Source organism: Sprattus sprattus, assembly GCF_963457725.1.
Source record: "Sprattus sprattus genome assembly, chromosome: 5".
Taxonomy (NCBI): domain Eukaryota; kingdom Metazoa; phylum Chordata; class Actinopteri; order Clupeiformes; family Clupeidae; genus Sprattus; species Sprattus sprattus.
This window is the reverse complement of record NC_137924.1, coordinates 9,841,388-9,867,796: the sequence shown is the minus strand read 5'-3', so window position 1 is coordinate 9,867,796 and position 26,409 is coordinate 9,841,388. Positions and strand designations below refer to the sequence as shown.

Sequence of the window (26,409 nt, the reverse complement as noted above, 5' to 3'; positions counted from 1 at the left end):
TGTCTATTGCAGTATATTTTACATATGTTCTATTATCTTCTTTACCAAACTACCAAACGGTAATGATGTTCCATGTGCCTGTCCTTAGTTCTACAGAGTCTAAGAATGCAGAATCGCTGGTAAACAACAAGGTATCGATGTCTTCTTATGAGAATGTCTGGAGGAGTTTTAGCTCTCAGTCCCCGTCTGAGCGTCATGACTTCCTGATTGGATCCTTTCCTGAGGGCTTTCAGTGGTCCGTCTCCAGTGAGTCCTTTAAAGTGGAGGGGGGCTGGTCTGAAGACGGCAAAGGGGAGACAATATGGGACCGTTTTGGACACCAGGGCCATGGGTTTGATAACCAGACCGCTGATCTGGCTTGTGACAGCTACAACAAGGTGGACTATGATGTGCACCTGCTCAGAGGTCTTCTCACCAACAACTATCAGTTTTCTATCTCTTGGGCCCGAATCTTCCCTACTGGCCACAGGGGGAGCCTGTCAGAGAAAGGAGCCCTTTATTATGACCATCTGATCAACACTCTCCTCCAGTCAGGCATAGAGCCTGTTGTCACCCTTTATCACTGGGACCTTCCTCAGGCCTTACAGGACAATGGAGGCTGGACGAATCCCACCATTGTGGAGGCATTCAAAGACTTTGCTGACTTCTGCTTCTCCAGATTTGGAGACAGAGTAAAGACCTGGAACACCTTCAGCAGTCCTTGGGTGGTGAGCCACTCTGGGTATGGCTCTGGTGAGCATGCACCAGGCGTCAAGGACCCAGTTGTTGCATCTTATGAGGTAAACACCTAAAACACTACACATAATGAGGTTGTGTAGTATGGTGTAATCCCCAACATTATAATGACATTTTCCCTTTCTCCTAGGTGACCCACAACATCCTTAAGTCCCATGCTGAGGCGTGGCATGTCTACAGTGATAGGTACAGGAAGCAGCAGGGTGGAAGAGTAGGCATTGCTCTGAACTCAGACTGGGCAGAACCTCTGAACACCTCCAGTCCTCAGGACCTTGAGGCAGCTGAGCGCTACATGAACTTCATGCTGGGCTGGTTTGCACACCCCATATTTGTGGATGGAGACTATCCAGCTATACTCAAGAGTCAGATTGAGCAGAAAAGGCAAGAATGTCAGCCTGCTGAGGTAGCAAGACTCCCTGTGTTCACAGAAGCTGAGAAACAGCGGATCAAAGGGACTGCTGATTTCTTTGGGCTCAACCACTACACCTCCCGCCTTATCAATGAGAGTAGGGGAAGCTGTGTTCAAGGACCTCATGGTGTTGGAGACTTCCAGTCTCATGTTGACCCCAACTGGCCAACCATAGACTCCGACTGGATTCACCCAGTGCCGTGGGGGCTTCGCCGTCTGCTCAACTACGTCTCATCACAGTACACATCTGTCACCAAAGTGCCCATATACATTACCGGAAATGGGATGCCAACATATTACGATGGCGAACGCTTCAATGACACCGAACGCGTAAACTTCCTGAAGAGTTATATAAATGAGGCAATGAAAGGTAAGCATGATAGATTTGTTTGCTCCATTTCATAAACTTCTAGATAAAAAATAACGTATTTGTTTTTTGTTCTGAGCACTAAAACAATTTTTCTATTCAGCTATCATTGTTGATGGAGTCGATGTGCAGAGGTACACTGTTCAGTCACTAATGGATGGTTTTGAGGGTCCGCAAGGCTATAGCCAACGGTTTGGTTTGCATTATGTAAACTTTGAAGGCATGAACAGACCCCGAACCCCCAAAGCATCTGCATACTTCTACTCCCATGTTGTTGAAATGAACGGCTTTGAAAACCTTCGGCCAAGATCAGTCTCATATTTTCCAAAGTCAATGACAACAAAGCGCCAAGTTCTGTCTCCATCAGAGGTCCCCTCCAGATCCAAAGTGGTTTGGGAAAACTTTTCACATCAAACTAATTTCCAAAGAAAACTTTACTACTACGGAACTTTCCCCGAAGGATTCCAGTGGGGCGTCTCATCCTCAGCATATCAGATCGAAGGTGGGTGGAACGCGGATGGAAAAGGACCAAGTGTGTGGGATACATTCACTCAGAAGCCTGGGAGCATCCCAAACAACGATACCGGTGATATTGCATGTAACAGTTACAATAAGGTGGAAGAGGATCTCAACATGCTAAGGGCTCTGAGAGTGAAGTCCTATAGATTTTCTTTGTCTTGGTCAAGAATATTTCCAAATGGTAGGAATACCTCTGTGAATCAGATGGGAGTAGACTATTATAACAGACTCATCAATGGTCTCCTCACCCATAACATCACTCCAATGGTGACTCTATACTACTGGGACCTTCCTCAGGCTCTACATGATAATGGTGGATGGGACAATGTCAACATGATTGACATCTTCAACGAATTTTCTGACTTTTGCTTCTCCACCTTTGGCGATAGAGTCAAGTTCTGGATCACATTCAACCAACCCTATTCTATTGCATTGTCTCAGGTTCCTCCCAATGAGCCCGCTGATCCAGGAGTCGCCCCTTACAGAATTGCACACAATCTCCTTAAAGCCCACGCAAAAGTATATCACACCTATAGTGACAAATACAGGGAAACCCAAGGAGGACTGGTGTCTATTAGCTTGAATGCTGATTGGGTTGAGCCAAAAGACCCCAACGTACCTCGAGAGATAGCAGCTGCTGACCGTGCTCTCCAGTTCCAACTGGGCTGGTTTGCCCATCCCATCTTTAGAAATGGTGACTATCCTGATGCCATGAAGTGGCAAGTTGGAAACAAGAGTGACCTACAGGGTCTGCCAATGTCCAGACTACCAACTTTCACTGATCAGGAGAAGGCATATATACAAGGAACGGCTGATGTATTTTGTATTAACTCCTACACGACAAAAATTGTACGATATATGACTACTTGGCCCACTCCTCCATCCTACGAAACTGATCAAGAACTTGGTAAAGAGGAAGAGACCAGTTCTCCAGGCACTGTTATCGGGGGCCAAAGGGCTGTGTCATGGGGCATGAGAAGACTTCTCAACTGGATCAAAGAGGAATACGGAGATCCAGATATCTACATCACAGAAAACGGAATAGCTTCGGATCCCGGAACAACAGTAGATGATACTGATAGAACGTTCTTTTTCAAAATGTACATTGATGAGGCTCTGAAAGGTACAGCTAAATTCTATCACTGATTTAAGCACCCGTTATTGCATATGGCTTCACCATTCATATGTAAGTGTTAACTATTCTTGATTTGACATCTGGTTATATTTGTTATATTTTCCCTGAAGCACACAATCTGGATGGGGTACGTTTGAAGGGCTACTCAGTCAATTCTCTCATGGACTCCTTTGAGTGGCTCAGTGGTTACACACGGGGATTTGGGCTTTATCATGTTGACTTCAAGGACCCCTCACGTCCAAGAACACCCAAACGATCCGCTAACTACTATAACCAAATCATTATGGATAATGGATTCCCTGAAACCGAAGTGGAGAAAATGTTTTATGGGTATTTCCCAGATGGTTTTGCCTGGAGCACATCCACAGCTTCCTACCAGGTAAACAACCTACCAGATAAACCTGTGTGTACTGTGATTGATTGCATTTGTTCCCTGTCTTTCATTGTATTGCTTCTCTCATCCAGAGAATCATACATAATTTATCTGGTGAATGCTGACAGCAGTTATTAGGATAGCAAGAGTCCACAGGCTTCGCACGATTTCAAACCATAACCTAAATATTGTTCTACAGGCATGAATGCAAACCATAGGCTTCACTAATATACAGTGTTGTGCATAGGTGCAAACTGCAGTGAGTACAACCTGACAACGAATTGCGACTGACAATCAAAAAATATCGATTCTCGTTCTCCTCGATTTAAGCGCTGCATTTGATACAATTGATCATGCTATTCTTCTTCAACGTCTTCAGCACTCAGTTGGCCTCCAGGGTACAGCTCTTGATTGGATCTCATCCTATTTAAACAGGAGATCCTTTTCTGTTTCTATAAATAGCCTGTCTTCTGATGTAAGGCCCATCTTATATGGGGTTCCTCAGGGGTCAATTCTTGGTCCTTTGCTTTTTAATTTGTACATGTTACCACTTGGATCTATCATTCGGCAACACAACATCTCCTACCATTCATATGCTGATGATACCCAACTTTACTTATCCATCTCCTCTGATGACCCCAGGCCGGTAAATGACCTCACTCGTTGTATCTCCGACATTAAAAATTGGATGGCCCAAAATGTTCTACGGCTAAATGATGCCAAGATAGAGATTCTGGTTGTAGGCCCTAAGGCCCTGAGAAATCACTTTCAACCAATTTTAACCTCCCTCTGGGCAAATCCATGTGAGAATGTAAAAAATTTAGGAGTGACTCTTGATGCAGATCTTAATTTTCAAAAGCATACATCTAACATTACTAAGACAGCCTTTTACCACCTTAGAAATATTTCTAAAGTCCGTGCATCCTGTCTTTACAGGATTCTGAAAAATTATTTCATGCATTCATCTCAAGTTGGTTAGATTACTGCAACGCACTCTATGCTGGTCTTACAAAACAGATGTTAAATAAACTTCAACTTATCCAAAATGCAGCTGCTAGAATAGTCACTAGAACTTCAAAATTCAATCATATCACCCCTGTTCTTAAATCACTTCACTGGCTCCCTGTTCAACAAAGAATTGAGTTTAAAATACTCCTTCTTGTGTATAAATCACTTTACGGGCTTGCCCCACCCTATATTTCCGATCTGATAACTCTTTATGATCCATCGCGTTGCCTAAGATCCTCCAATAAATGTCTTCTCACGACCCCAAGAATTAATACAATGCTGCACACGGTGCCTTTAGCTACTGTGCCCCAACCCTCTGGAATAGCCTACCTTTGGAGTTAAGGTCATCTCACTCAGTGCTCTCTTTCAAAAAGGGAATTAAAACTTTTTTTATTTTCTACAGCCTATTCATGACTATAGGTTTTTATTTTTATTTTTTAACACTTCTTTTATTGTTTTTTTTATTTTCTTTTATTTCATGTATATACATACATATATATATATATATATATATATATATATATATATATATATATATATATATATATATATATATATATTTTGCTAAGTGTATTTGTTTGTGTGTTTATTTTAGATCATTGAATGTTTTCTCTGCACAAAGCACATTGTGTTTATGTATACCATATGAAATGTGCTATATAAATAAACTTGAACTTGAACTTGAACCTGTCACTGCACTTAAAATCAGTTCAAATGTAATTTTTACCGTTTCAAATTCTCTTCAGGTAGAAGGGGGCTGGAGAGCAGATGGAAAAGGTCTCAGCATATGGGACCAGTTTTCTCATCTTCCTGGAAAGATAGCAAATGATGACAATGGAGACATCGCTTGCAACAGCTATAACAAGTTCATGGAGGATGTCTCAATGCTCAAGAGTTTAGAAGTTGGATATTATCGCCTTTCCATATCCTGGTCCAGAGTACTCCCTGACGGTACCATCAATTCCATCAATGAGGCTGGACTCAACTTGTATCACCGTCTGATTGATGCCCTGCTGGCTGCTAATATACAACCTCATGTAAGGATAAGGTTTATTAATTCTTTGATCATATTGAAGATTTAATTTTTGTAACATCTTAATCTTGAGTTATGGTTGATCACTTGACATTACACAGCAATCAGCTGGAACACAGTCTATTACAAATGTTTTCTTTTGATTTATTATGTCATTGAAGCTCTTGAGATTTTCTTTGTGACTAAGATATGTGTGGTTCATCTGTGGGAACTCTCTTAACGTATTTGGTCAAAAAATGTTCATTTGTTTATTGTCTATATTTTCAGGTGACCCTTTACCACTGGGATCTTCCCCAGGCTCTGCAGGACAAGGGGGGTTGGGAGAGCGACCTCAGTGTTCAGTGGTTCAAGGAGTACGCAGACCTCATATTCAGTCGCCTTGGGGACAAAGTGAAACTCTGGATCACCTTTAATGAACCATACATCACGGCTAATTTAGGATATGGCTACGGCGTCTTTGCGCCCGGTACATATGCATATCTTATTTAGACCAATTACAATAAATGTAAATGTTAAAATTTGAGATGTTGTTGAAACAAGTTTGACAAAATGCTCTCTAAGAACTATCTGTACCTTAGGGTGGTAATGTTGGATTTTAAGAATGCATGGCCTTTGAGTTTGCCAGCTTTCCACATACTCTTTTCACATACTCTTTTCACATCCCCTGTTCTGTAGGTATTGGTGACAGACCAGGCACGGGGCCTTACATCGTTGCTCATAACCTAATCAAGGCCCACGCTGAGGCCTGGCACGTGTACAATGATGAATACCGGTCCAAGCAAGGGGGAATTATCTCCATAACACTCAATTATGACTACGCATACCCTCGCAACCCCACCAAGCAAGAGGATAACGATGCTGTCGCTCGTTACCTTCAAGTAAGAAAGCCAGCTCTCCATTTAGGGGGGTGAGAGGGCACAGCACAGCCTTCTCACCACAAGGCGTCATTTAAAGGCTTGTTCGACTCATCTTATAGAATAGATGAGTATGGAATTGGATGAAAAAAATATATGTTTTTTTTTTTTCTTTTTAGTTCTTCCTTGGATGGTATGCTCACCCTATTTTCAAAGGTGACTACAGTGAGGTGATGAAAAAAGTTGTTAGGGAGAGGAGCCTTGAAGGGGGCCTTCCCAAATCCAGGTGAGTTCAATAAAAGAGCTGTCGTGACAAGTGGCTGTGAGTGATGTCTATATGTTGAGATTGATACATGAATGAATTGGTTTGATGTGGAGTTGAGTGAAGGTGTGGAGAACATTGGGATGCCTTGAGAACACACATTGTGATGCCATGAAAAAAATGAAAAAATATCATATACAAGTCATGAAACACCATGATCTAATTCTCTCCAAGACTTCCAGAGTTTACACCTTCAGAAATATAAAGGATCAATGGAACCCATGACTACTTTGGACTAAACCACTATACATCTGTCCTGGCCTTCAAGGCAGATTACGGGAATCAACAGACCTACGATGCAGACAGGTAGGCCATGGATCACACATGACAAACTCACCCATTCACATACAAAGCAGTTTGTATTCAAATCCACATGCCCTTGGCTTTGCATTTGTCCAGAGGATCAGCTTCGATCCCTGACTGGTCCTGGCTCGAATCTGGTTCTGTCTGGTTGAGAGTTACTCCAGACGGCTTCAGAAGGCTCCTGAAATTCATCAAGGATGAGTATGGGAACCCCCCCATATATGTCACAGAGAACGGCATCTCCGAACGTGGCCCTGTAGATCTCAATGATATACACAGAATCCACTTTTACGAGAATTACATCAACCAGGCATTGAAAGGTACTTGTTGTTCTATTTGATAAGCCATATTTTCAAATAGATGGGGAGCCATCATTGTACTGATTACTGAATTACTGAATTTCAAAATTGCGCAACATACAACCCCATATAGGATCTATTAGTAATGAAACCTTGACATCTGTAACATCCTAGTCACAATAGTGGGCTCAAATGCATTTTCAGCGTACCTGATCGATGGTGTAGACATCCGTGGCTACACAGCTTGGTCTCTGATGGATAACTACGAGTGGGCTTCGGGCTATGAGGAAACGTTTGGCCTCTTCTTTGTAAACCGCTCTGATCCCTCCCTTCCACGCGTGCCAAAGGCGTCTGCCAAGCGCTACACCACCATCATCCGCTGCAATGGATTCCCTGACCCCTCTCAGGGTCCTCATCACTGCCTTGCTCCCGAGCCGGAAGGTCAGAGTTCATTGATCAGTAAAAACCAATCAAGCACAATAAGTGATCTTAGTAAGGGATAACGAATGAGGGGTAAGGGATAACGTTCTGAGAAAAGTATTGGACGAGGTGGAGACAAAGAACTCCACGATGTGAAGCGGACCACGTCCCATATTTTTGTATAACCGAAAACCTCGAAGGCATCTAAGCCACTTATACCCAGGTTGCCACATGTGTTTTAGGCACGCATGTATAACCGAACAATTGAAACATTGGTTCAGTTAAGAAAGAAGCCAGCCTGTTTAGTTTGTAGAACTACTTTCTTTAGTCATTGACAAGAACCAGGGCTCTCAAGTGTCACGCATTGAGCGTGACAATCACTCATTTAGGTCTTATGTCACGCACTCCCGCCACACATCGTATTTCTCACGCTGAAAAAAAACCTCTAGTATATTTAATGTGCCGGCCGCATCGCGTAAACATGACCTGGCTGCGCTGCGTTGCCCTCACCATGGAGGAATCCCGCACGTCTCCCCGAATCCCGTGGAGTTCTGCCGTGAGGTGCCACTTATCAGCCAATCAAAAAAAAAGGGCTACACAATAGCCAATCAGAAAAAACGTATCTTCTGTATCTGGGTAAGATTTAATCCAACAACCAATGAAAATAAAGCATCCTGGAATTGCGCGCGTCTGATCTCCGATTCACGTTTCGTTCACCTGAGAGGAAATCACTGGAGCTCCGAGCATCAATCTCTACAAAGAGTACGTTGTCTCCTGTTTTAATGTAACAACAAATTCACAATAGTTTGACACAAGCAATGACAACTTGACTGCAGTTAGAGAATATTTCCAAGATAACGAGCATCAACTTTTAATGAGTGTTTCAAACCAACAGAGTTTTGAGCTACAGCCTGCCTTTTCACCATAGCTTTGACTCCGAACTTGGTTAATAGCCTATACAAAATATATATAGCCTGTTATTCGAACAAATATTAGGCAGCCCTTAATATTAAATTATGTTATGGGCATTCTTTTTTGTAAATGTGTTTGCTCGAACATTCTATTCAGATTCCGAGGCTTCTTCACGCCTTGTGAAGTTGTGAATCGCGAGCTCATTAGGCATATTAGCATGTTATAAATATCCTGGCCATGGATGCATTAATCAGTGCCATGTGTCCAATCTTTTCTGCTAGTCAGAGCAATTATTATTGACAACTACAAAACACTAATAATAATATGGGGGGGGGTCTGTGGAAATTGAATGGGGGCGCGCGGGGGAGCTCGGCAATATGTCACTCTTGCCTGTCTTCATAACTTGAGAGCCCTGAAGAACTAAGATAGCAAGTCCACCAGTGGAGTTTGGTTGGAACTCCACTGGTGGTGTCTCCACTTCTAGTCATCATCTTCAGCATAACCGGGCATGGATATTAACACATTTTTTTGTATTATTATTTTTCTTTTTTAAAGCAAGTGGCAAAATGGTGGGCCGTTTGTCTCTAACTCACAAGCAGACCACCCGAAATCCAATGAGCAAAAGCCCAGCGTACCGTCACCTCTGCCCCTAGTGGTCCGAGAGTGGTCTACTGGCCTTTTGCTATCTGGGAATAACATTGGATAGTTTGCTTGGTTACAACTGTTTCTATTGTTGCTTAGCCTGAATCCTTTGGCTTGCTAGCTATTTCTGATTCTGTCCCTCATGTTGTGTTCTGGTCAAAAATTACAGTTTTGAAACTGCAGTCTTTAATACAAATTTTTATCTTTCATCTTAAACTCATAACATTCTCTTTTAAATGAATATCCAAGACTGTAAAACTTATGAGTGGTGAAAGTGGTCAGGTGTCACATTTAATGCGGCCATTTTTGACCAGAACACACCAAATAGTAATAATCCTACAATTTAGATTTGTACTAGTTGTATTTTAAAATGATTTGTGAATTTCTGAGTAGTATTCATTAGAAGGAGGCTTAAAAACTAGAACTGATATAAAATTGTTAAAAACCTATAATTACTTCCATCTTTAGAAAGGTTTAAATCAAAAATAGATCAAATTCAAAAGCTTAACACTGATGTCAGGCCAGTCATTTCTGACCAGAACCACAATTTGAACCATGTTGTGAAGACAACATGAGGGCTATGCTCGTGAGCTTTCTAGTTCTCCAGATAACATGTTATTTAATTACGGTATACATCTCATTTACACCACTTGGCAAAATGAGAAAATATGTTTATTTTGTTATTATTTAGCTTGCCTGAGTACACACTGTCTGTGGCCTCTATCAATGGACGGATTTCCGTTAAAGGTTTCTGGAGCATTGATGGAGAACGGTGATTAAACTGTGTTACCTGATCTACTTCAATATTGAGTCACCTGCCAGCCAGTTAGAAAAGAATAAGCCAAGCCCCTGGGGTATAACATAGCTTAAAAGATATTGTTTGTTTGGCATAGTCCTTTATCTGTCTGTTTTCACAGGAACAACCACCCCTTCTACCACCACCACCACCACCACCGTCACCACCACCACTCCAATACAGTCTCCAGGGGTGCGGTTTCTGGGCATGGAGGTGTCACTTCCTGATGCTGCAGTGGCTCTTAACATTCTTTTCAGCTTCTCCATTATTGGTGCTGTAGCAGCAGCCTTCATGACCTTTCAGTGTCTCCGGGCGACTAAGAGGTCAAAACAGCCTGCTGCTGAAAATATTAACCTTAGAACAGATGAAAAAGTCACAACCCTCTAAGTGTTCCACAAATGAACAGGCCAAGAAAACATGTTAGCTCTTTTAATCTTTTCCATCTAATAATGTCGACACTGTTCTTAAATCTACAAAATTGCCAATCATTGTAGTTGTGACATAGTTATTGCTGTCTTCTATGAACTGTCCTTTAGGTGGCAGTGTAAGACAATTGTACAATTACTCCACAGCATTGGAAGTTGTGTAAATGAGATGAGATTGAGACCAGTTTATGTAAGTGCTGTATTTGGATTTTCCTGAGAAAAACTGAAACCAGAAATGTACAAACCTAGATTAGTTAATGCACAAAGGAAGGAAGGGAGCGATTGATTAATTCCTATACAGAGAGCCTTCCATTCGATTCCATTGATGAGACTCAATGCCAAATGATGCTGTGTTGTTTGTAAAAAAGTACTTTTCCAAACAATTCAACTGTATTTGTTGGAATTGTTACAAATGAGATCACATTTAGCTTAAACTTGATAAGTCTTGTATGGCCCTCTATGGGATCCTAACTGGTAACACTGATCACGCTCGCAGAGCTGCTTCACAGAGAAAGAAAGACAACCAAGGATGAATGTAATTGCATTAGCTTACACTGTAAAATTGTACCTATCATCAGAAGCCTTTTTTATGCACAGATTTGTGAAATCTTCATACCCATCAATTTGAACAACTAATAATAGGCAGACTCAAATGTGCCAGCAAGAGATTTAGCGAAGCAGACCGTGCAGCCATGTGGAACTCCTGCTCGCCTTTGAACAGACTCGCCCCTCTCTGAGCCCCGCCCTGAGGCACGAACGCCCGTCTCCATAGCAACCGTACTTTAAAGAGGATGTTCACTTCAATTATCCACAGGTGGTTCTTCAACATGAATTCATATCCGCCCTCCTGAGCGGTCCCTGTCAATAACACACCGTTCATTAGTTAATGCTTTGTTAATATAGTGTATGATGCCTTGTATGATACAGTTGGCTCAAGCTTATTTAGATTTGAGACAGGAATCCCCAGAATGTTCATTGGATTAATGCTTCTTTTATATATCAGTTGTAATCAATGTAAATAACGTCCACAGGATTGTGATTTATTAAGTTATATAAATTCCATATCTGTGTAATCTTGATGCTGGGGAAGAGATAACAGAAAGTTTCAAATATGGTGTGGAACAATGTTTTTAAATAAACTTTGCTTTTCGTGTGTCGTGTAAATATTGCTCTTCTTAAATGTCCCTGAACCTTGCCTTCGTGCTGGGTAACAGATTTACAACCTGGTGTTTGAAAAGAACATAAAAGCCATTTGACAACATTTGAGCTCAGTTTACATCCGGTGCCTCTTGCTTGTAGAAAGCTCACTGATGGCTTGCATATAAACCACTGGCTCAGTTATTGCAAAAGGCTGTAATATTATACCACTTAACACAAGTATATTCCAGTCATAAATATCACCAAAGATTGGTGTGTAGTGAATATTAGTTGCAATCAATTCAATGGGTAATCTAAAACACATGAACTTGTGTGTTGGTCAGAGAAAAACATTTTGGCAATCTGACACAAGACACAAGTTTCACTGATAACTAGCTCTGCGTTTTTGTACATGTATTACAAATCATTATGATTTAGCCCTGTTTCCCCTACTTTGCGCTAATAAACCCTTCAAAACATGACATAATAGCTTTAAAAACGACAGTCATTCAAGCCTCAGCTCTACCAGCACCCCGTCAGGGCCTGGTGTATTTTATAGATCAATGGAAACAGTCTTGTATGGAGTAGAGCTCCGCTCCCCCATGTGCTCACATCCAGGCATTCTGATACCTCTCCCCCTGTCATTTTAATCAGACCCTTGCTGTGTGTAAGTGCCCTGCAATGGAGCTCATTCAGAGGGATGCTGATTGCCAAACGGTGAAGCAGTAACATATCAGGATACTCCCCCCCCCCCCTCTCCTTTATGTGCTGTTGCTTTGCCCTCTGTTCCAGCACACTAATGAGACTGTATTAGTGAACATTAAGGACTATTACAAAGAGATGCAATTGAGACATGTTCTAGAGGTCTAGCTCAACATGTGGTGAAATCCAACCACTTGTTTCAGGAGTGAAAATTGAAAGGTGGGGCACGCTCGTTTTGAAAACCAGAGAAAAAGTGTATCTATTCTCCCATCATTTCTCCAATCGAAATACACATTAACCAGGGTTCTATGAGCAACAAATACATATTTTAAACAGAATACTTTTGAGATTAGTCACACATTGTTGATACCACACACACACCACATTTGCAATTTACAATCAGATCAAATGTTCAATTTCTCTCCCACCTTTTTTTACTGGAAACTGTGTCAGTGGTTTGCTCATAACAACTAAACAAACAAATTAATCAATTAAGTCATGCAATCATAACGAGAAATATATACCCAAAAGTGTCAGGCTTTCTTTCCCACCTTTGAGGAGTTGGGTGTGTACCCCACTCCTTTTCCAGGAAAGTGTCTGAAGCTTTCCCACTTGAAACACAAGAGCATGAAAACATTATTGTAAAGGAATGATGTGGGGTGGGACAGGGAACCAGACACCCAAACGGAGGGCTGAGTATTTTCACTTCTATAATCTGAATATGATACTGGAAGAATGCTTCCAGCTGGAGTCTGGCCTGGTGAAAAAGGCCGCTCTGCAAGATTTTTTGAAAACAAGGATTCTTTTTATGGCGTGTAGAAAGGATTCAGTATTAAAAATAAAGCTATCATTTTAAAACTTAATAATTCTTCTTCTGGGCTTTAATTTTGATGTATGATTGCATACGACTGTTGTGTGAAGCCTTTAGCATTTTAACATTTCTGTCCTTAGGATTAGAAGCAAAGTTTGCCACACATTTCAGAATATTTTTTTCCTTCACCATGTTTAAAAGAGGAAAATGCAGTCAATGCTATCTTGAGTTAGCTTATTGCAACTTGCTGGTTTCATTATGGGTCAAATGACTGGATCCGGGTATCTTATTCTTGGGAAGAACATATACAGTGAACCTAAATCATGGGGAATCTGTTAAACTGAGAGGGAAATCATGCTGTTTGTTCATCCAGAGGCAGCTGCGGAGTATGAGACTTGTAAATGTTAGTGGGTGCATTGTTGTGTCTGGTGTCCATGGTGACCACGGATGTGGGAACCCAGGTTGTTTTTCCATGGAGTTGTGTTAAGTTTTACAATCTCATTAGTGGGCTTGCCGCCATTTTTCAGAGAACTACAGAAGGGCACCCTCACACATCAGTAGATGCAATAATTGAAAAACTGTGGGGATCCAAATTTGTTGCTAACTCTTTATCCAGTGACAGTGCTGCATTGTCAGATTGTATTACAAGGAAATACAAAGTCATCGGTGATAAAGGTTGTTGTTCAGACATAGTTCATGTCGTGGGAATATCAAACATTTGTGTGACACAGAATCAACTATAACAACATAACTTTAGACAGAAATGACATCTTCGCCTCTTTGCCAATGTAAGCATTAGAAAATACACATTATAAACATTAATCATAGATGACATAATTGAGATTGATTGCAAAAAATGTAACTATTCTCAGTGATCCCAGCATACTTCACACGATCATCATACACCGTCATCATACATTATGGGGAATATATGCAGTTTAGTCTGAAATAGCCCATGCACTATTGTTTCATACAGGAACAGCAAAACACAAGCGCTCCCAATCTCCTTCAGCTACTGCAAGTAAATCCAGTGTTTATGTGTACCTGCATTTATAGTTTTGCATTTCCTACTTTGTATCGTGCCTGTCTATTTCGGGAGAATTTATTGCCACTTGCCAGTTGGCACTGGGCTTGTGCTTTGGCAGAGCAGCCAGCTGGGTGGATCTAACGGGTGAGTGATCTGTCTTGCGCATAGCTCGCCTGCAAAAGCACAATACAATTTATCAAGCACTTGATTTATAAATCCATAGGCCTTGGTGCATGTTGCCAAGGGAAGACTGAACATTTTCCTTTCAATCGACATCACAGACAGACAGAGTCTCTGAGGTGGCCCATGCTACTATACAATGCACCGCGCCATGATTCCAGACCTGTTCAGCTGTTGCACTAATGAACAGGCATCTGTCCAACGTTCTTACTCGGACTTAAATTCCCTTTCATTCTCAGTGATCATGGCAATGTGATCCGACACTGCCAGCAAAGCCACATTGGGTTTGGCATACACACCGGGAGTGCCATCGGTTCCCGTTGCATGTGGGAACATGAAAGAAGAGCAAGTCTATTTTTGAAAAGGTTAATTTACAAAATTTGACTGATTGCTCCTGGGGGAAATGGCAACAGTGCTGATTGATCCCCTGTTTCTAAAGAGAAAATAGCCATAACCTTTAGAATTGAACAGAACTCTCCTTAATATTAATCAGATCAATTTGTGTTTTCAAAAGTGCATGATCAACCCGTTTTCAGAAGGTTTTTCCCGGTTGTTTGCAGAGAAAGAATACAACAGTGGAGGAATTGTACCTGAAATAACCTCAAACTCTGAGACAGTCAATACGCATAAAATGTCAGCCCTGCTGAAATTAGAGGGGGCTGGTATTTGGAGAGCACAAGCTCCCTGGGAATCGTGTTGTTCTGTCTTTTCATGACTGATTTCTGCTGGCATTTGCCTCTGCCCTCTAGAACAACACCATTTCACAACTAGTTAGAGCTGGTGGTTTCATCCACAACTTTACTGCGGAGGAATGTTTATCTGTATCTGCATTGGCACATACTAGTTCCAAAAATGTGTTATGACAGAGATATTTCAAAAAGACAGACTCAATCCTATTTTCTTTCATTACCTCTGTCAAAGATAGTCATGACATAGCTTTACATTTTTCTCATACATTTCCTGGCCATGCTTTTTTTGCTTAGCCCATTACATACAATCTACTAACAGTAAGTAGGCTAATCCACAACCCATCAACTACCTGTCAACTAAGCCTAACTCTGCCCCACCAAAAACTAACAAACTATAACCTGACTAACCTGACGTAACCCTTACCTTAAACACCTTTCCCAAGCCTCAAGTCTGTACCTATTTTTATTATTGTCAGTGAAGCGACAAAAAAAAACATCCGTCCAAATAAAGTAGGACCACTTGATATTCTCCCTCAACCAGAGTTACATTTAGATTCAGCCGTTGTACATTGAAAATGAATTCACCTTCAACTCAACATGACATACCACCACCAGCCTCTCTAACACAGCACGGGTGAAAACTGGAAACTAACCCTGACAGGAAGAGGCTACAAACTGCCATAACCCAGCTTGTTAACAGTGGAGGTGGTGAAGGTGGTGCCAGTGTCAGCTTGTTTCACACAGATGCGTGTCCAGAGAAGGCAGGTATAAGACTATGAGACAACCCCACGAGTGTGGAGAGAGGGAGAAGAACAGGAGTAAAAAAAGGAAAGGGAAGAAAAAATAAGCATGACCCCTACTGGCTGATCTTTGTAATAGGCCCTTACGGAAAATCCTTGGTTGCTATTGTTATCACTTCAGCACTTGACACACCACTAGCCCCTGCCTTTCATGTGTTATAGGAATGCCTTCTTGAAGTTTTGCTTCTGCCAGACGAAAAGCATCTAATCTCATGGCCATCTCACAATGGTAATAAAGTCCCATGCTGGAAGAGGCCTAGGAGTACTACTGTTGCCCTTTAAAGTTGCCCTTTGGTAAGAGAATCAGGTTACAGTTTCCCTTTTCACCAACCCTATTCAGCAACAACACATTCAATTTTCAATTGACTGGCACATCCATAAAACATTGACTCAAAAGTTAAAGTGCTGTTTTGAGATCATCTGAACTTCACTGAGCCAGTGAGTTGAATGTTCTTCTACCTCCAAGGGTGCATGAGGTGGAAACATGAGCTAGTGAAACGTGTTCGATTATATATGGATGTTTTCGCTTCTGTGCATTACGCTGTGTTCTTTTAGCACTTATTTGAGCTCCTAATTGGCCTCACTCTGGTTGAAGCAAGAGTTTTATTTATTTATCTATTTTGCTGAAACTGCAGTGGTTAAACCCGAGGCTTTTCCTCTGTAATTGAAGTGATTTGATTAGGAGAAAATTGATCTTGCCAAGATGGAGAAATGGTAGCGTATCAAATTATTCCATCTAAGCTGATGCTCAATTTTTTCTGCTTTGATTTCACTTAGCAACGAACATGAGCATGTGATAAAGGGCTATTTATACATACGCCTTCTTCTGTTACATAGAAAGCAAGCCTAATGCCTCGGAGTCTGCTCATTCCACTCGCATGATTGCTGCAATTAGGAGAAACACATCACTCAAAAGAGGAAATGCACTTAGATTTATGTGAGCAGGGGAAAAATAAAGAAACAAACACGACTTTGGAGAGGAAAAAAAAAACGAGCAACGAGCCCACTGTGTGTCATTCCCACTTGCTTTCACAGTCACATCAAATTGTTAATTAGCTTGTGTGTCTTACAGACAACTTGTTTCCAGCCTCGGGTTTGAGGCGCAAGCTGAGAGGTATGAGTACATGCTGCGAGATCTAGACTCACCACCCATGAATGCACTGTTTGTGCTGTGCTGTTGTTCCAGGGAGGGCTATGACTGGAAATCCTTTGAGCTGAACGCGCTGGCTGAGAGAGTAAGCAAGCAGGATGGCAGAGGAAAACCCGCTCGCCAGGTTTATTTTTGGAAATCTCTTTGTTGTCGTCTCATTGAAGTTTTTCCTCCCCTTGTCCCCTTGCCTAGATATCTTGCAAGTCCCCACCTGTAGATGCCTACATCTGTATCCTCTTGAAGACAACCATGGACACATTGCTCCGTTATCACCCTTTGAGGAGACAGGCAGATTCCGTGCCTATCTGTGAAAGCTTTCAGCCTCATCCTGGCATTAAAGTTTGCATCAAAGGCATTGATATGGCCCCTTGTCTTGAACTCTTAATCTTTCCCTGTGTCGTCTGTTGCCGGATGCTACGGATGGCCTTAAGGCGACTGGAAGCGCTATCAGATGTGGAGTATAATTGAATGCTTTGGATAAAACTGTAGTCTGTATTAATTACATGAGTTGCTCAAACCTGTACATGTTCAATACTACATTGCCCTCTGTGTTACTTAAATACTTCTAATATATTTTAAATTTCAAATATTTCTAATATATCCTCTCAGAGACAGTTTTGAACTTAGTGAAAGTTTTACATTTTAAATCCTTAGCATCTTAAAGAGCTGTTTTGTCATGAAGAGCTGGATGTTAATATCCCAAATGGAGGAATAATGCTTCACTGTAGTTAATAGGACAGCTACTGTATATTTATTCACTCATGGAGAGCCTTCTGGAGGGTTCCATTTGGGTGACCCTTCATGAGAAAAGAAAGTGATTCATGAAGAAATTTGCTTTTGTGTAATAATATGCAGAATTTATAGTCGAGGAGATTTATCCCGCACTGCTGCTAAATATGTAAATAGGATCATTTTCTTTTAATTGGCAAATTTGTAAAAGGGCGACTCACATAGATTAACATTTGCTCTTTGTTCCGATTTTACGGAGAGTTTCAGTGTGTTACATAACACTTTTGATGAATATGAAATTCCCGAGGTGTGACAAATGTTCTCATCCAAAACGGCTCAGGGAGAAAACAAATGAGAATGGAAGTATGTATTATGAGAGTACTGCTCTCTTAAGAATTAATCCGAGATGGTTTAACTGGAGACCGTGTCACCAGAATAGATTTCTTGTGCTGTATCTTCCACATAATAAATATCCTGCTATTCAGATTTAATGTCAAAATGTCTTTGAAGCCTAAGCCCAAACCGGATGTGCTTCTTAACTTCCTTTATAAGGCTCTCTGCCTCTTTAAGAATTAGTTCATTAATGATCATAAGCCTTTTCTGGACCAAAATTCTCTTAAGACAGTTTTCATAAAAGAAATGCTACAAATGTTCAGCATGAAGATTTTTCTTTAATAATCCGCAGTTTTTCCAAACATGAAGTTTTCTTTATACAAACTGTGCCTCAGCATTGTTTTGCAGCCACCCAAAAAGCATTCAGCTATCTCAAGCATAATATTCACAGTTCTATGTGAATTGTAGGTGAGTATTGGAAACTAGCATCATCCTATTATCTGTGTCTGCCAGCAAATTGGATCTGGAAAGAAGCCATTAAGGAGAGGAATTGCAGTCTGCACGATATGTGTTGGCGGTGTTTGTGTGTGTGTGTGTGTGTGTGTGTGTGTGTGTGTGTGTGTGTGTGTGTGTGTGTGTGTGTGTGAGTGTGTGTGTGTGTGTGTGTGTGTGTGCGAGTGTGCGCGCGAGAGTGTGTGTGTGTGTGTGTGTGTGTGTGCGCGAGTGTGTGTGTGTGTGTGTGTGTGTGTGTGTCTGCGAGTGTGTGCGTTTGTGTGTGTGTGTGTGTGTGTGTGTGTGTGTACATGTTGCTGTCCTTGGGCAGAAGAGCTGTCTCTCTGGTAGCAGCCACTCTCTCAGCTCCCCCAGCCACTCACTATGTCCCCTGGGCCTCTGAGGGGCCGGGCAGTGGGCACGCTGGTCTCTCCTCCACCTCTCTGGTTTCAACCCGCCCTGCTCTCAGGAACATGACACCCCAGTGTGTGTAAGCAACCTAACCTGCCCCCGTCAAGCGTCTGCAGGAAAGGCCTGACCCTGCACATCCCATCCCTCTCCCAGAGCTATCTCAGCCCTCAATAATTTACCCTCCCGATAAGACAGAACTCAGTGTCTGAATGGTACGATTTTTCAAGTTCAACATTTTTTAAAGTTAAATGTTGAGTTCTTTTGACTGGTTTGTTTACTACTTGTTTACTTATCTCCGCCTTTAAACTGAGGTAGAATAGTGCCCCAATCTCAGTCTGTTTTAGTGCATGTGCAATCTGTGCCTAGGGAATATCCTGAAAATTGCTCTGAAGTGGTCTGAGCTTCACGTACCTTGCAGTTAGCTTCTTCCCCAATTAGCGGTTGCTGCACTAAAAAAGGCTTCTTCTCTGCCACTCTACGTTTGATTTTTGCCTCCTGACAAAGCTTTATCTTCCCCTGCCATAGCCACTTATTTAATAACTCCTCTGTAGTGACACAGCCCCCTTTTCTATTCTCTTGGAACAGCGAAGAGCGAATAGTGCTGGGCAAAGACAGATGTCAGACGAAGTGCATTCAGCCCCGCTTTTGCCACGTTGTAATTTAGCTGTCAGAGGGAGAAGTCAGCCTTCCAACATGATTGTCACTATCGAGATGAATCATGTATGTGTCGTGTCAAAGTCAATCGGGGGGGAAACCTGATCGGTTGTTTTGAAAGCAGCGTGCGGTGACGGCCTGTCAAACTCGGCTGCTTCTGCAGAGAGGTGAAACTCTCTGCACAGAGAGGTTTAAGAGCTCGGGAGCAAATCTGCGGCTCAAGGGTAGTTACCAGCCCTGCTGCATCATTATCGCATTTGCTCTGATGGTGTAGGTCTCATTTTACTGACTGACGGAGAGGATGTGTACATAGATGTTGACAGCATGAGTGTTTTGATGGCTAAGAGTAATGGTGAATTATAAATGATTGATTAATTTGATTGAATGATTTAAGGACTGGGGATTCACTGCTAATACAATACTAATAATGCAAATTATCATGTCACAACTATTGTAGACATTTAGATCAGGGTTGTCAGAATAACACAGTCATTGCGTTTCATTAACTATAAAACGTCAAAAAAAGAAGAGTGCCGAATAATCACTCCCTGATGCCCCTTGACCCCGTATGTCATTGCGCACTACCCAGTGGGGGCTAAATTGGAGCCATATTGGTATTGGCCAGTCTGGATTGTGGTAATAATTCATATTTCTCCCACTGTGGAGCCATTTTGAGTTGGATTAGTAGTTACATGTATGTTAGGTCTTCACCCCATCTTAATTATTTGTATACATCACTTTGTTTTCGAGTTTGAGATGAAAAATTCCAGAATTTCAGAAATGCTTGTGCTAAAAACCTCTTGAAATTGGCAATGGTAATTTGTAAATATTTCTAACCAAAGCTGTAGGAATAAACCGTAATTTAACTATACTATTTAAAAAAACATTGCATTTGACTAAGGTGAAGCAAAGTTATAGGGCCAGTTGTTTTTTGGTGACATCAGTTTGTATGCTAGCAAGACTCGATCAGTCCTTGTTGGTTGTTGGATGTTGTTGAAGTCTGGCATTAACTAAGTTAGCTAGCACGCTAGATTTAGAAAAAGCATTGAGAATCTCATGCCAAATTGATATATGCGATTCATTCAGATTCATTTGAGGATTTTTTTTATTTGCTTGACAGCCCTAATTGTACTGTACTGTACAATCTCAAAACTACAATGAAAGAATTATATAATTATTATGCAATTTATAAATCAAGTTATTTATTTTAGCTTTGGTAACTTTTCAAACATCGGTTTGACAGATGTGACATCTGGCTGTTGTGTTGCGAAATAATTGGCATTCATCGTTACCTTATGATTATATCAGGGCAGAACTCAATCGGTGTCCGCCCGTGATATCCCTGTCTGTTTGGTTTGTGTATGGTATGTATAAGGAATGCTGGAAGTGTTGTCCTCTCTGAGATCTACTTTCTCTCAGGGGTAGGCAGGAAAGAATGATTACTCTTTACTGCACACTACAACTACAAAGTATGTTTGCACTTCTAGTCATAACAAGGATGAAGTACTCCAGATATTAAACTTTGTTGTTGTGCTTCCTCCATAATCATAGCCAATTTGCACAGCTGCTCCCTAGTGGCTACTTGATCCTGAATAGGAAATTGGTTCAATTGGAGGTGATTACAGCCCAGGTGTGTGCAATAACTTGGGATGGATTTGAACGGAGGCTGGCAATCTGGCCTGTAAACAAGCGCAAATCAAGTCGACAGAACGGAGTGTCTCTAAAGATTTGGGTTGTGCTCTTTTTGTGGCGTCTAATTGACATTTCATTTCCAGCTTGACATCAGGAAAACACCAGTGTCTGGTGCCATGCTGCAGTATCTACTTAACTACAGCTATGCCCCACCTCTGGGCTGCCCAGTTGGGAAAACAACATATCAGTGATCAACCCAAAACTCATAAAACAAGCTTACTTTTGAAATTGGGTAGTTTTAGAAAAGGACCAAAGCTTTCAGAAAGCAAAAATAAAAGACATTCAATAAAGTGTACGTAAACCAAGATCCGGACACAGTTGGCATGATTTCAAAGCTTTCAATTCATTCTCAATTAGGTCCACTCTTACTATGATAAGGCTGGAAAAAACTAGCCACAATAAAACAAATTCGCACTTAAGTCAACATAAGTAAACCCAAGTCCCCAGCTATGGCTTTAGAATAGTCACCCAGCCAGAAGCCCCTCTACTCACTCAAACCTGCTGAGATGCTTTAGAACAGTCAACCAGCCAGAAGCCCTTCTACTCACTCAAATCTGCCGCTGCAGGAGTTATTTATCAGAGCAGACATCTCGTCCAGCAGCTATCACTCAGGAGGCAAAAGCTGGTTGGAGAGAGAAAATACAAATCACACAGAGAGAGAGAGAGAGAGAGAGAAAAAAAGGCCAATCACACACAGCTGTAACATCCACATGGGCTGCTCTCTGCAAGGCCCCAAACAGTGCACACGGTCTGATTTGGTTGAGCTGCAAAAAATAACTAAGACATCATGTCCTGTACCGCTGTGATCTTCAGACACTTTGTTCTCCAAGTACACATGACTTGGATGAACTTGCTTTGGTTGCATCGATCCTACCTGACTTGGCCCCGGATCCCAGCGGACCCCCTCCGTGCCCCCGATCCTCTGATTTCCTCCGCGGTGCCAGCATGAGTCACGCTGACTCCACACGGAGGCTGGAGCTGCCACCCCCAACTCCAGTCATACCTGCTGCGAACTTGCACAGCACATAACACCCTCCACCCACCCAACACACTTTCATGTGTCTTTCTGCACTCACAGACATTGCAGAGGGTGTTGTGTAATTAATACCAATAAGAAATCTCCTCTGGAGCTAATAAGTTGAAATCGTGGATGGATGTTCAGAGCATCTGATCTCAAATGGAGAACACCATTTTTGGGGGGGTGCTGCAGGGGTGTGGTATTATTTTGCCCTGATGTTTGGAACAGTGTTTTTGCACTCGTCTTTTTTTAGAATGAGGTTTTTCTTATTCCTGACATGATCCATAAATCGTTGAGATTGGTGGCTATTATACCAACTGTGGTGAAGGAAATGATATCCATCCAAGATTGTTAAATCGTTAGACAGCTAGGTTGCAGCTGTTTTTACAAACCTATATTTCTCCTGGGAGAAATTTGGTGGAACATTGCTGCAGAATGATGGATTTTTTCCCAGGAAAATCATCAGGCAATTTCTGTATAAGTGCTGATAAAGTGGCCTTTAAATGCTTGCTGGTTTATGGTACATGTATTCATTTTGTTACACAACACAGACATCAATCAACACCTTGCAAGGGGCGAAGACTGGATTCGTCAAAACAAGATAAATCTTCATGTGTCTCTCCTTTCACATGGTGTTGCTGATGGTGAGTAGAACGAAAAACATTTGAACTAGGAATATAAAATGATATAATATTATAAATCCAGTAAGATCAAGAGATGAGCCCATATACTGTATATATAAAGTAGAATAGGAAACAAATATTTATAACATCTTTTCCTTTGGTATACTGAAATATTGTATCTTGAACTGTACTGTATATTGAAATATTACCGTATAATGTCCCATTGTGGGATTGGTGCATAATCTGAGTGTATTGCTTTGTTTCATATACATTGATTAGATCAATAGATACAGTGTAAACAGAATTTATAATTTGATAAAATAGTTTTTGGAGAGGTGAAATGTATTGAATCACTGAAGTAATAAATAAACAGCCAGACTCCACTGTATATCTCCTATCCATGTGATGCCAAGCAACTCTCATGGCCATTCATTTAGCACATTTGCCATGATGGAATTTTCTTTACGCTTCCACTGAAAAACCAGAAAATTATAGTGTGACATTCTTGTGTGACCAAAGGACACAAAAGACTTTATTCTTTCCATCCCTCCCTGAAAATCGGACTGTATTTTGTGGATACGACTGTCAGTAAACAAGAATTACATAATAATCTGTGGAAGTGGTTAATCTGAAATGTCAAATTTATGGAACAAGCTTCCACTGAAAACATGAGTCATTTAACTGGAGTTACTATTAAAATATTCTTATCAGCTGGGCCTAAAATAAAATCTGTGTGTGTGTGTGTGTGTGTGTGTGTGTGTGTGTGTGTGTGTGTGTGTGTGTGTGTGTGTGTGTGTGTGTGTGTGTGTGTGTGTGTGTGTGTGTGTTTGTGTGTCTGTGTGTGTGTCTGTGTGTCTGTGTCTGTGTGTGCATGTGTTATACTTCTTGCTCTCTAGTTCTCCTCGTGGGAGAGAGAAAAAGGAAGACTAACCCTATCAGTAGATGAAAATGCTGCACTCCAGTGAATGTGTGATTAAACAGACTAGCAGCGATACGACGCACGCAGTGCAGAACTGTGTCATTAACAAAGACCAACAGATGGCAAGTCTGGAAGAAGCCCAGAACCACACTGCATAAGGACACAGAGCGAGGCAGTCCAGGCCAGCAATTACATTAATAGTACTTTGGTCTTGGTTGTTTGGAGCACAAGACACAACCCAGAACTCCTGCTCATTCTATTAGCAATTGTGTACTGCTTGGTAATTGAATGGCCTGCAATGATCCACTGTGGTTAATGTGGCATCATTCTCCAGGTTCCCCATTCACGTCCCAGCTAAACTGACAGTATTATTCCCCTATTCTAACCCTAGAAAAATGGCAGTTTGGCTATAATTTCATACGATCCACAAGGTAAAACACCAATTAGAGGGAACTGCACATCCAAGGAACAGAATGAAATGTAATGTATTGACTATGAAAACTGTCTGTGCCTATGCCTTCAGGTTGGAGCTCAGATTAATATAAGATTAAAAGAAGTTTTGTGCAGGCATCCAGCCCGCACCAATGACTGGGGATTACTGTAGGGATAATAGATGAGTATATATTTAAAAGGCTGTGTTCAAGACCAGTAAAAACTCTCAGATATCATTTCCAGGTTCCCAGCTTAGAAAGAAATGGACACCTTTAAACAAACTGAACATGCCACTCAGGCCGCAATGCACATTCACAGGCACTCACTTTCTGAGACAAAATCATGTCTTCAAAACACTGTCTTGTTATAAAATCGATGCACCACAGTTCATCCAGGGGGTTTAAATGCACAGGCTGGTTACGTAAGACTTGATAATCCTCTGTTACTATGGATACCATGGCCCCAACTGGCTTCAGTTGTGCTGCAAGAAAGGTACGAATTTAAGCCGTTACTCTCACAAAAGCTCATCCCTCCAGAGCCATGGTACGTTGGTGTTGTTGCTGGATTAGTGGTGGGGGTTATTGTGCGTCTGGCATTCGCTCGGCATCATGGGAGCTGTGGCAACCCTTTCTCTTCACTGCACTCATTTCCCCCCAGAAACAATGTGGAGGAATGGACATGAAGAGAGAGGCGGTGTGCTTGTGGATGTCGAATCGTGTGCCAATGCGACGAAACACACTTGTCACACAAATGGAACAGAACGGAGGATCTGGCCTGTCGCTCCGCCGTTGCATGATTTGCCGTAGGTGTGTGTGGAACCAGATCGTGGGATTTTCTCAAGGGCTTAAACACTTTTGTTTGCAGGAGCCAATCCACACAGTGTTACATCTTTGTCAAACCACATATTTGCCTTCATCTGGCAGAGAGCTCCTAAGCCAATGTTAATGAAAAGCCCCCGCATATTTGACAAACACATCGACAGATAACGATACCTTTTCATCAGAGCAGAGCGGCAGGGAGCCTTATCTAAACCCTGAGCACACAGTTTGGTGAGTGGCAGAACCATACTGCAAAGACAAAACTATCTATCCTAATTGCATTCTAAGCTGTAATACAAATGAATACACACTGTGGACTTATATTAAAAGTTTAATAAACACATTGATTATTTCCTGGCAAATACATGTACATCACTGTTTCGCACTGACCGGAAGTAACGTGAAACAGTGGAATTGCATCAAACGTCATAGCGACCAGTGATTTCAGGACGTGCTGTTACTCAGACATCTGCCATTCCATTAGATGTCTTTCCAATAAAAAAAAAAATATTTTCCATGTGTGCTAATCATTCCTTTTCACCTCAGGACATAAGTAGTTTCTATTTGCATACTGCCAGTGGTGTAGTGGTCCCTGGAGAAGTGGGTATACTATAAAAAAAGACATTAAGCAGCCCATACAGCACAGGATAAACGCCCTGTTTTGAGAAGTGGGTATACGCAATGCTGACTGAAAAATAAGTGGGTATACTCCTTATACCTGTGTATAACCTGGACTACACCACTGCATACTGCACTGTGGCACAAAAAACCCTCCAGAGTCCACCACTCGACCAATTCTACACACATTTGCACTTTTATTATATTATTATTGGCATGTCTAAACACTGGACATACCATATAGTTCAAATAGTATGCCATTAGGAAGTTGGTACAGAGGGTTGAAAAGTTTAAACTGCCTTTTCACACCTTTCAAGGGATCTTGAATCCAAGTCTGTAAAGGGCATCAGAGAAGACAGGTGCAGGTGCTATGCTCCTCTCCCCAAGAGATAAGGGAGGCATCCATCTTTGTTGCTACTGCTGTGTGAGTGAGTGGGTGACTGCTTATTAAACATGCAATATTACATCATAGGAGGAAGACAACATACTGTGCAGGGGATTTTTGAACAGAAGGAAATAGTGAGAATGAATGGGAGGCAATCAAAAAATAAACATCCAGACACGTCTAAACTATCTTGAAAAGGACCATGGCCTGTGTTTACAAACACCAATGATGTCTTGA

At 41.6% G+C, this 26,409-nt stretch overlaps 1 protein-coding gene across 1 annotated transcript; it reads left to right on the top strand.

Annotated features, from left to right (window-relative positions):
• Positions 1-137: 137 nt before the first annotated feature.
• Positions 138-10,514, top strand: LOC308366006 (lactase/phlorizin hydrolase-like; the record flags this gene model as incomplete). The annotated part of the gene is given in 13 exon segments (XM_080839641.1): positions 138-779; positions 866-1,514; positions 1,615-3,153; positions 3,276-3,544; positions 5,293-5,583; positions 5,847-6,045; positions 6,255-6,457; positions 6,613-6,719; positions 6,930-6,957; positions 6,961-7,061; positions 7,155-7,378; positions 7,562-7,798; positions 10,249-10,514. Coding segments are annotated over 13 exon segments (4,755 nt in total).
• Positions 10,515-26,409: the final 15,895 nt, after the last annotated feature.